This window comes from Manis pentadactyla, chromosome 6, assembly GCF_030020395.1.
Source record: "Manis pentadactyla isolate mManPen7 chromosome 6, mManPen7.hap1, whole genome shotgun sequence".
Classification (NCBI taxonomy): Eukaryota; Metazoa; Chordata; class Mammalia; order Pholidota; family Manidae; genus Manis; species Manis pentadactyla.
Genome location: NC_080024.1, coordinates 95,452,777 through 95,465,094, shown reverse-complemented (window position 1 = coordinate 95,465,094; position 12,318 = coordinate 95,452,777). Strand labels below are relative to the sequence as shown.

Sequence of the window (12,318 nt, the reverse complement as noted above, 5' to 3'; positions counted from 1 at the left end):
TTCAAAATGGGTTTGGGTTAAATCTAAGCCAAATGGGGCCTCTTTACAGAGCATCACACCATAGCCAGCCACTTATGGAGGGCTGTTCTTCTGCAGATGGTTGTGTCTAAACATGGCAACTCTGGCAAACTCAGAAGTTAGTTGTGAAAAATATCAAAATCGAAATAGATTCCACATGCCTCATTCCCAAAATTAATTTTCAAACCCCTCTCCTTATAACCACACACCCAAAACAGGACCAAAACCAGTATCCTGGGTTACCTGGCCTATAACGAGCCTTGCTGGAAGAAAAAACACTGTGTTTTCCTCTAAAAGGAGTGAAGGGAAGAAATAAGGAAAAGCAGCCCCCCTCCAACACACACACACACACACACACACACACACACACACACACACACACACACACACACACACACACACACACACACACACACACACGTCTGTGATGCATTTGTAGGAGTTCAGGTGGGTTAGAGAGGCAATATGCATTACAAAATAAGTAATTTCAGTTCAAGGACACACACAATGCTAACTATGGCATTTTATATATTTGTCAAATTTTGAAAAAACACTCCTCTGGAATACACAAACCTTGCCAAATTTGTTGTTGGACAAAGTTTTAGATTATTTTGAAATTGGTTTTGGGATCCATGACTGGTAAGGTGGTAGAATTCATAATTTGGCTTCCACGGTGCGGGGCTTGCAAGTCTTCACCCAGGTTTGTCTCAGTAACAGGCTACCTCAGGTCTCTTTGAGTGCATAAAGTTCCTCTTGTTTCATTAAGTAGAAATGTACTTTCTAATTTGTATGACTGAGTAACTGCTGCAGAGCATAAGCTTTCTGTACCAGAGTCTCCCCTCACCACTGCCAATGTTGAGTGCAGGATGAAGCAGGGCAAAATCAACACCTTGGGCCTCACTCAGCTGGAGGCTGTCCTTTTTCTAAAGTGTGTGTCAGTGGTCACCATCCAAGAATAAGCAAGAGTTGTGACTTTGCCTGCTGAAGGTATGAAGGGATTTTTATTTTGCTCTCTGTTTTTCTTTGTCCTATTCAGAAAGTATATATATATTTTGCCAGCTTCCCAGAAAGGCATTCAAACCATGATGAAAATTGTGTGTGTAAATATATTGTGATTTTCAGGTAGGTTTATTTTCAGGTAGGAGCAAAGAATGCAAATCCTTTCAAAAATAAAATTTAAATGCCATATCAAAGTATGGTGACCCAGAGATGGTAGTGCTAGGGAATTGTCCCTTACCTATATGTTACCTCTGGGGCTGTTACACTTACCGGGTTTTAAACATGTAGTGATCTCGTTAAAATTCTAACTAAAAGCCACAAATTAGAGGACAGTGCTTTGAATTTGCAAGGATGGCACAGAGAGACATGCTTACGTCCCAGAGGCTAGACAGCAGGTCATCTGAGAATAAACTGTCGTTTCTGTGTAAAGGACATATGGAGGATCCAAAGAGGAAAGTAAATCCTACAGCGTGCACTGACTGTTTATTCTGTAGCACACCTCACCATTTCTTAGCTGTTTGTTTTTCTTGACTGAGTCTTTGGAAATGAGTAAATTTAAAAATTAGTATTTTGAATAGATTTTGTCATACATATTTGTAATACATATACATGTGTGACATGTAATTGACATAAAATATTCTACTAGTTTCATGTATACAACAATGATTGGACATTTATCTACACTGGGAAATGATCACCTCAGTAAGTGTATGTACCATCTGTCACCATATAAAGTTAATATGATATTATTGTCTGTGCATTATATCCCTATGACATACATTTTATAACTGGAAGCTTGTACCTCTTGACTCCTTCACCCATTGTGTACCTCCCACATCCCCTCCCTGTCTGGCAGTTACCACTGTGCTCCCTGTATCTAGGACTCTGGGTATTGTTTTGTTTTGTTAGATTCCACTTATAAGTGAAATCATGTAGTATTTGTTTTTCTCTGTCTAATTTATTACACTTAGTACAATACCTTTAAGGCCCATTCCATGTTGTTGCAAATGGCAAGTTTTAGTTCTTTCTGATGGCTGATCAGTATTCCATTGTGTGTGTGTGTGTGTGTGTGTGTGTGTGTGTGTGTGTGTGTACCCCATCTTCTTTATCTGTTTATCTATTGATGGACACACTTAGGTTGTTTTCATATGGTCATTATTGTAAATAATGATGCAGTGAACATAGTGGTGCATATGTTTTTAAGTTAGTGTTTTCATTTTCCTTGAATAAACACCCTGAATTGGAATTGCTGGATCATATAGTAGTTCTATTTTTAATTTTTTGAGGAACTTCCATACTGTTTTCAATAGCACCTGCACCAATTTACATTCCCACCAAGAGTGCATAAAAGTTCTCTTTTCTCCACATCCTCACCAACACTGGTTTTACTTGTCTTCTTGATAATAGCCATTCTGATAGGTGTGAGGTGATACCTCATTGTGGTTTTTGATTGTGATATTAAGCATCTTTTCATGTCCCTCTTGGCCATCCATGTGTCTTCTTTGGGAACATGTCTACTAAGGTCCTCTGCCCATTTTTTAATCAGACAGTTTGTGTTTTATAATTGAGTTGTATGAGTTTTTTATGTATTTTGAATATTAACCCCTTTTGGGATATATGATTTGCAAATGATCTTCTCTCATTCACTAGGTGCCCTTTTTGCTTTATTGATGGTGTCCTTTGCAGTGTGGAAGCTCTTCAGTTTGGTGCAGTCTCACTCTTTCATTTTTGTTTTTGTTGCCCTTGCCCTTGGAATCAGATCCAAAAAAAATCATGAAGACTAATATCAAGGAGCTTACTGCCTGTGTTTTCTTCCAGGAGCTTTATGGTTCAGGTCTTACTTTCAAATCTTTAATGCACTTTGAGTTAATTTTTGTGTACCGTGTAAGATAGTGGTCCAGTTGCATTTTTTGCATATATCTGTCCAGTTTTCCCAATGCCGTTTATTGAAGAGACTATCGTTTCCCCATTGTATGTTCTTGCCTCCTTTGTCTTAAATTAATTGACCATACATATACGCATGGGTTTATTTCTGGGCTTTCCACTCTGATCCATTGAGCTGTGTGTCTGTCTTTTGTGCCAGTACCATACTGTTTTTATTATAGCTTTGTAGTATAGTTTGAAAGGCACTATAATACCTCTGGTTTTACTCTTTCTCAAGATCAGTTTGGCTATTTAGAGTCTTTTGTGGTTCCATACAAATTTTGGAATTATTCTAGTTTTGAGAAAAGTGCCAGTGGGGTTTTGACAGGGATTGCAGGGAATCTATAGATTGCCTTGATAGTATAGACATTTTAACAGTATTCTTCCATTCCCTGAACACAGAATACCTTTCCATTTATTTATAGCTTCTTCAGTTTCTTTGACCAATGCTTTATATGAATTGTTTTAATTCTTACCTTCAAAAGGACTTAGACTCCCCATTTGTCAAGGAAGAATATAATTCCTGCCTTGCTTCCCTCACAGGATTCTTTCAAGGACCAAAATGGGAACATAGAATCACTTTAACTCTAAAATGTTAGAAAAATTCCTTGTTATCCACCAACATTTCTGAAGAACAAGTAGGGGAAGGTACTTTCACCTTAATGTTGTAATATAGATTGACACCCCAGAAATGATGAAACTTTCAGGATTTTAGAATTTGTCCACAGAAGAGCTAAGTCTATTAAATATTTTCTCATTAGCCCTGAGTTTAACATTTGGAAAAATAAACTTTCTTTTATGAACTCTTTAGTCACCTGGATAATTTAGGCTTGAATATTTTGAAGTTGCATCTGTAGAAAAAGTGGGAGCTGAAGGAATTGAGGATGGAAAAGAGTGGATGACAGAGCAGAAATAGAATTCTTTTCTACTTCGGCCACTGCCGGACTTACTGAAGAATGCCACTTCTGTGAAGAAGGGAACCTGGACCCAGGGCACTCCCACCTAAAATCAGAAGGTGTCACATATTTGGATGGCAAACTAATAAGGAAGTAGAAGACAACCACAAAGTGAAACAAATTTAGAAGGATCTTAGTGAAATTTGGAGGAAGATAGATGATAAGAATATTCTAATCAGCATGGATGGTACATAGCAACTACCCATATTAATTCCATTGCTATTCATTTGAAGTAGGTATGGAAATCTGTTCAATGTTGTTACCATTTTATTTTAGAAAATGAAAGAAAATTTTCCTGACCTTCATTGATCACCCGTACTCTTGGTGTGTCCTCTAGCCCAGTTTCCCACCGGTCTCATACACACAGTTGCTCTTCCTGGAGGGTTTCTGGGGACTGCAGCTCTGTTAGTTAGAGAAGAGGGTATGGTAGAGTTAAAGTGGTGAGTCTGATAACTGATTAACTTGATTTTTCTAAACCAAAAACCATGTGCTGTTTCATTGTTGACCCAGTCACCTTTATTGCCCCTGGAAGGCAGATCCTGCTTTACTTACCTTTGTGAACTGAATGTCTGTTTAGATATGGGAAGATTGTTGTCTTTAGGTGAAGTTACCAATAAAGACCCAGAGGAGAGTGTGATTCATGGACAGAATGAGGAACAAATGACTTGCTTCCCTCTTCCCATGGATTTTTGAAAGCTTAGGTCCTAACTCTCCTACCTGTCTTTGTGTTGTGTATCTCTTTCTGTTATGTGACCACAGAACATCTTTATCTGTATATGGATTGTATTTATAAAACAGGTCTGACTGTGTCTTTCCTGCTTTGTGTTTAGTTTTGTTTTTAAATCATTTCACACTAATGTGGCTGGATGCCATTTGGCACAGTTCTGGGCCTTGATGCCCCATCCTCCATCAGTAGGGTGCCTGATGAGGTGAAGTTTTTCAGTGCTGCCTGAAGAAGAAGTCCATTACAAAAGTGCATCTGACAAAAGTGATGCACGTATATGAAAATTACATCAAGCAGTCCAAAATATTTTAAATTTTGAATTACCTCTACTAAGGTTTTGTATAACTTATGTAGTTGATACAAAATTGATTATATATTAAAAGCAAATGGTTTTGTTTACTAAATGATAGATTAAAGAAAACAGAGGGAGTTATTAACCAAAAATCAAAAGCCTTTAATAATGTAGAAGAGCAGTAACCATGGTCACATTATCTGAGATGCCAATGCCATGAGGTTTTTCAGATTTCAGGGGAAGAGGTTTAAATATTAAAAAAAACATTACCATTATATACCTTATTAGAATGGCCAAAATCCAAAATGCAACACTAAATGCTGGTGAAGTTGTGGGCCAGGAACTTTCATTCATTGCTGGTGGGAATGAAAAATGGTATAGCCTCTTTACAGGACATTTTGGCAATTTCTCATAAAACGAAACAGACTGTTACCATATGATCCATTCATTGTGCTCTTTGGTATTTACCCAAATGATTAAAAAACTTATATACACATAAAAACCTGCACATCAATGTTTATAGCAGCTTTGTCTATAGTTGTCAAAACTTAAACACAACCAAGATGTCCTTTGGTAGGTGAATGATGAATAAACTGTTGTCCCTCCAGACAGTGGAATATTATTCAGCATTAAAAAGAAATGAGTTATCAAGTCATGAAAAGACCTGGAAGCACCTTAGAGCATGTCACTAAGTGAGAGAAGCCAGTCTGAAAAGGCTACGTACTGAAAAGGCATGATTCCAACTATATGATATTCTGTAAAAGTTAAAATTATGGAGACCATAAAAAGATGAGTGGTTGTCAGGGGTTGGTGGGAGGAAGGGATGAATCAGCAGACTGCACAGGATTTTTAGGGCAATGAAACTATTCTGTGTGCTACTTTATAATTCTGTGTGGTACATGTCATTATGTATTTGTCACTACCCACAGAATATACACCAAGCATGAACCCAGTGTAAAGTATAGACTTCAGGTGACGTTAATGCATCAGTGTAGGTTTGTTAATTGTAACGTAAGTAACCAGTTTCTAAAGTTGATTTCCTCTAAAGCTGATTTAAAACATGTTCTTAACTACTTCTCTGCTTACCTATATTGAAAAAAGAGCACATTCCTGCATTCAGTATTTTTACTGAAAGCCTACTCTATAACAGAACTAGCCACCAGGAATATACAAAGAATAAAATGAGCAACATGACTGTCACATGGAGCTTGTATCCCTGTGTCTGTAAAGGGCAAAAGAGTAGGTAGGTAATGATGAGCCAACCTGCTGGACGAAGTGGCATCGAGTGGAACCTGAGGGAAGTGAGGCAGTAAGCTTCAAAGTGCCTGACAGATCCTGGCTGACATGCAGTGCAAAGGCCTTGAGGAGAAATGAGCTTACAGGGTTCAAGAAACAGTCAGGAGGCTGGTTATGATGGAGTAGATGGGGTGGGGAGCTAGAGATAGTGTTAGGGAGCAGAATATACAAGGTCTTATAAAGCTTGGTGAGAACTGGGATTGTACTCTGAGATGAGCAGCCATTGGAGGGCTTTAAGGAGAGGAAAGATCTGATTTATGCCAGTAGGATCACTCTGGCTGATGTGTTGACCATAGATGGTGAGGATAGTTGAGTACAAGTTGGGGGACCAACTAAAAGACTACTGTGAAACACCAGGTGAAGCTGACCGGAGTTTGGATCAGGGTAACAGTCTCTGGATGCACTTGGAGGGCAGAGCCAGCTTGTCTGCTGGTGGAGTGAATGTGGCAGTGACGGAAACCTGGAAGGCAGGAATGGTGATGGTGTTTTTAGCCTGAGCAACTGGATGCAGCGGGGATACAGTCTGCAGGACTTGGACTGTTTGTAGTCCTATGAAGTAGAACTATGAAGTAGTGTGTGAAGCTGAAAGATAATTCTAGTGTTCAGTTACAGACCTGATAACTATTAAGACCACCTGTGGATTTAAGGACAAAGTGGGAGGAATCTAAGAACCTGAAGAACACTTGAGTCCAGTTGGGGGAGATGTAAAATGACACTGCATGAAAATATGTGAAATGTAATCAGGTTACAGCAAATACATAGAATAGAAAGAAAAGAGAAAGTGTTTAGCCAAAGCAGGGCTTTCACATCCTTTAGTGTTCTGCCAGGGGTCCCAGCCTTGAGTAGGTGTCTTTCATGTGTCTGAGTTAGTTTTTCTTTGTAGGTGAATAAACCTGTTTGTTTGTTTTTTCTAGTTGGGGAATGGCAGTCAATGTGTATTCTACCTCGATAACCCAAGAGACTATGAGCAGACATGACATCATTGCATGGGTTAATGACATAGTTTCTTTAAACTACACAAAAGTGGAACAGCTTTGTTCAGGTAAGATTATCTTTTAAGTATTTACCTAAATGTTTATCATATGGGATGTGATCTTATGCACCACAGATGATATATTTTGGGTAGGAAAGAATATATATGAGTATCAATACATAATTAAAGGGGGGAAACTCACATGTAGCTAGAGAACATGTAGGGGACAATGGCTCTGAGCACCTAAGAGCATAGAGACATCTGGAAGCATATTATGAACAGCTTGCCTGAGCCCTGTAATGCCTTTTGCTGGTCTTCCAGCCTTCTCTCTCCCATTAGCTACCACAGTTCTCTTCATAAGACACAGATTAGGTCTCACTGCATCTTCCATAAAAACCTTCATGGCTCCACGTTGTCCTTCCTACAGGGTAAAATCCACCCTTTCTGTTCTGGCCGCAGCCCTTCTCCTCAATGTGATCACCCCCATCACCATCCTCTGTGCTGCAGTCCCACAAAACACTCTGTTCTCTAAAGACTCCTTCTCTTTTTCATGGTCCCTTTGCTGAGAAGGTCTTTCCCCTTTTCATTTGTGGTGAAAATTTCACACTGGAAAATCCAGCTCAGTTGTCACACCCCAGAAGGGTTCTTGAGATTCCCAGGCTCTGCAATGTTCCCAAAACACTGTGCCCACCCTTCCAGAGTAACACTCGCCGTGCTGTGTTGGAAAGTCCAATTCTTCCTCCCCAGAAGGTATGGACAGTACTTACGGACAAGACTGTGTTTTACCCCTTGTCAGATGCCTGAGGTGGCATCCTGCCTGGTAGGAATTAGGTCTGCAGGGATTGCATGTTGGGTTAAACTTGATTAAAAAACAAAGAGATTTTATTGGGCGGGGGGGCTCGATAATAAGGATGAATGTAATAACCACATTGTTTTTCTTGTGAAACCTTCGTAAGAGTGTATATCAGTGATACCTTAATAAAAAAAAACAAAGCGATTTGACTTCAGTGATAAAGTAGGAACGTGCTTTTATGTGCCACTGGTGAAGTAGTTCATCCTTAGGTCAGAATATTTATCAAGGAAATAGTCTTCTTTTGGAAATGGGAAGTATTTTCTTCTTGTGAACTAATAGGTAAGAGACTCCCTTTCTGCCTCTGGCTCTGATGTGAAATGGTATCAGAAAATACTACAGAAATGTATGCATGTAAAATTGCATGGGATATATTAGACACAAAGGGGTCATGGGTTTTAGCTGGTGCAGGGGTGTTTGTGGAGCAGAAAGACATTCTGCTGTCTCCCAGTGTGTTTGTGAAAAGGTTTCATGTGGTTCATTCAGAATTTGGAAAACCCTTTGTGTGACTGTCAGATATGCCTGAGTCCAGTGCCCAACAGTGAATGTGTTTTCTCTTCTCCAGGCCTAGATTTGATCAGAATAGACAGAGGACAGACTCTGAATACTGTTGACACCTCTTCTTCCTTCTCATGAGGAAGACAGTGAGGTTGGCAAGAACCTATGCATTGCATCACTCTCTCTGTGTCCAGGCTTCAAACATAAGCCTGTGATTCAATGCTAACTGACCAGTGCTTTGCTGTTCAATAAAGCTAGAGAAAGCTGACTTAAGACTGATGATGTAGCAGAAATATAATGTTGCCTATTGGAAGGCCTCTAACAGGCACTGTCAGAAACAACCCCTGTTGTATCACACACAACTTCACATCTCCACTGGATTAGATTTCGTGGTGCTGTTTTTGCTGTGCATTCTGGAGCTCTCTGATATTTTAATCTGCTGGGAGAAAGGTTTTCTGTTATCAGTAATCCCTTTGTTAATTGTACATACCACTTTATACTGTAATTGTTTGTGGGTCCATTTCTCCATGGTGCCTGACAACATTCTGTTCCTTTGTAAATGCTCATTTTTGGATGAATGAACTTGGAACTGCTTAGGAGCAAACACAGAAGTATATATCTTACCTACAAAGTTAATGTGTGTAATGTGGATAAGGGGAATGGGTTGTTTATCAGGAAAAAAGAGGCATGGGAAGGAAGGAGATAAGAAAAAGAGTCAGAAAATTCCCAGTCATGGGTCTTACGTGTTAAGCACTTTGTGTAGTGTGACTGAAGAACTTTTGCTGGCACATGAAATGAGAAACAGATTAAAATCTATGGATATAGTAGTAATAAACACTTGAATAACATATATAATTTCTTGGCAGAGCTTTCAAATTTCTAATAAGGCAAATTAAAAATTTTAAGCATCACTTGTGAAAGGTTCTTGTATGATTATCTTAAAATAATTGTTGCATTTTACAACCGTTTGTAGCTACATTGCTGTCAAGTGTGGCTTGATGAAACTTGTAGGAACAACTTTGATCTCTACTGAACAGATCATTTCCATTAGGATAACTCACTACTTAAGGTGACAAGATAGATGGTTCACAAGAATAAAGTAGATTTAAAGGTTCCTTTCTGCTCTGAAACATGTTTTGTTTTTGTTTTCCCTCAAAAAACATGTTAATCTCCACAGTAGACAGGTCTTTTAGGCAGTAGTTTCCTCACAGAATAAATTGTGGGCCATATGCACTTACAACCTTCTGGGGAGCTGCTTAAAAATGCACATTCTTAGGATCCTTCACCTTCTAAATCACTGTCTGGGTGTGAAGCCTGAAATCTGTATTTTAACAAGCAGCCTGAGTACTTTTTTGCTGAAGCCAGCCAAGAGCTTTCTGTGCGTTTTAGAGAAACCCAAACCACTAAAAGTAAAATATCCAAACCCTCTCTGGCATGGATTCCTCATTCATAATTTAGTCTGGGAGTTTTTTTCTTCAGCGATGGCATTTAGCAAGAAGATGGTATCTAGCTATTTATTTATTTATGTATTTATTTATACCCTCATTGTTCTAGAAGACATTTAAAGTAGATAGAACAGTGCCATTAGGATAAGAATAAAACCAAATATCGGTGACCTAAATGATTTATCTTCATCATGCTTACAATTAGTCAAAATTTTTGGTTACTATTTTTTTAACTTATATTTTAATTCCTTTAGTAGACTCTGATTTTATTTTAGTAGTATGCTGTGGAAAAACAAACAAAATACGTTCTATATTTAAACTGATTTTTTTTCCTGTTCCATAAAATTATTTCTTTCTCTTTTTCCTAAAGACATACTGCAGTTCTGACAGTCCCCCTTTGGCACGTTTTTCCCCATTGCATTCTTTTCTTTTTTTTTTTTGGTTTCCAGCTAAAAGATCTCCTTCCAGCTAATACTGAAACTAGCATCAACTTTTCTTTAGCTTGTAAAGAACTGACATACTGCTTCACATTTTGGCTCCTTTTTCTTCAGAATTTTCTTCCTTTATATAACATCTCAATGTTTTCATATAAGAATTTTAAAAGCTCTTTAAAGGATAGATGGTATGAGAAAGTAATAACACTTGGAAATGCATTGCTATAAGTTGCAAAACAATGAAAATGAGTCCTTCTTATCTCCTGTTGTTTTATCCCAAAGGTGTAACCTTATGAAAATTTTCTTTGACCATTAAATCTGAGTCATGTAATCGTATACATACATATTTAGTTTGCATTCATTACTTAAAAGCAGCTTTTAAGTTTCAAGTAAAAACTGTTCTGTGTAAACAGGGAGCAAGCTGTTGGATGTGAATACTACCTAGAATAATACAGCAGTATACTGCTTGCCTTAATGTTTTGAAATTTTTCCTATGGCAGAATGGGGGATTGAGGCATATGAAATACCACATTGGTTCAGCTTTAAAATGTTTCATGTTTTAGTTCATTTGCTTTATAAAATTTATAGGTCTTTTTGCAAGGCGAGAACACGTTTATTTTACTTTACTGCCAGTTCAACTCAGTTTAGAAGATTTTTTTTAGATATTTAAGTGGGAGAAGGCAGCATGGTGCTAAAAATTCCTAAGAAAAACAGCCTCAGCAACTTAAGATACCGTATTGGAGATGATGGAAAAGGTAGTGGACTATGTTGAAAGCAGCAGAAGGAAGTAGGGAGGAGAGTGTGGGAGTGAAAGAAATGTATCTTTTCCTTTTCCTTTTCACTCCTCATTCTCTGCCTAACATACCAAAGCTCCTTTGAACTTCATCACTGACATCCATTTCTCTGTGCTCCCATCCTCTCACCTAGTTAGGGATCCAAGCAGCAGGGCTATTGGGTCCATGCTGCTTTGGGGTACCAATGTGCACATGACTGGTGCCTCTCCCATACCTCCAAAGGCTAGTGCAGACTGCCCCTTTGTCTCTGTGCAACCTTCCCTTCCTCCATTCACTCAACACAGGACAAGCAGACAACTAACTCTTTACAGATGCTGGATACAATCCCCATGTCAGGTGGGCATGGCCTATACAGGTCACTAAGCTTGTTAACAGCTCAGGTGTATTCCTGAGTGTTTGACTATTTTAATAGAATTTAGTTTGAATTAAACCATTTTTAGATGGAAATTTAGGTATTTTCTTGACTAGCTTAAAAAAAGACAAAAATGATCAGGATCTGATTCAATTTGTTTCAATTTGTGCTTCTCTATAAACAGTTTCAGGTTTCATCTTGGATTAAGTTTCTGGTATTTTATTCTCCCAGGAAAGCTTGTAAATCCAGCTGGTTATAGCCATTACAGTCACATTTACAATCCTGGTCATGGATGGCTCTCTGGAATGGGCTGGGCTCTGCGGTACCACTACAGGACTCACAGAGCTGTGGCTAGCAGCCATGCCCCCATCTGTAGGGTAGGTGCTCTGGGCCAGCAGAGCATTCATGGGGAACATATTTGGCTGCAATCTGTGCCTGTTAAATAGGCTAATCCCAGCCTCATGTGCTGTCCTCTGTACCATCTTCCTTCTATCTGCAGAGCACTTTGTCAGGACAGGTCAGTGATGAAGTCAGCTCAGAGTCTAAATTTAGTAGACCTTCTCTTGTTGGCTCTCTTGAACTGTGAGATCAAGTAAGGACATTTCATCAGTGTCCGCTAGCTCAAGGGCTTGCCTGTCTTTATAAAATCATAGACTCTTTGTTATTTGTTGTAAGAAGCTTAAGTCATCTTCGATTGTGTTACTTTTGTTACAAATGTAACTATTTCAATGCAATATTATTTATATTTGTGATGTATTACCTAG

General features: G+C 38.6%; 1 protein-coding gene across 10 annotated transcripts in view; it reads left to right on the top strand.

The window, feature by feature from the left end:
* The window catches only part of MAPRE2 (microtubule associated protein RP/EB family member 2), a 149,576-nt gene that overhangs the window by 68,317 nt on the left and 68,941 nt on the right, over positions 1-12,318 (top strand). For 9 of the 10 annotated variants that reach the window (XM_036885133.2, XM_036885140.2, XM_036885172.2 and 6 more), the window contains one exon: positions 7,123-7,250. The exons of the other annotated variant lie outside the window; for it this stretch is intronic. In XM_036885133.2, the coding sequence (XP_036741028.2) occupies positions 7,123-7,250 (128 nt within the window). The remainder of the gene's footprint in view (positions 1-7,122; positions 7,251-12,318) is intronic. 10 annotated transcript variants of the gene reach the window in all.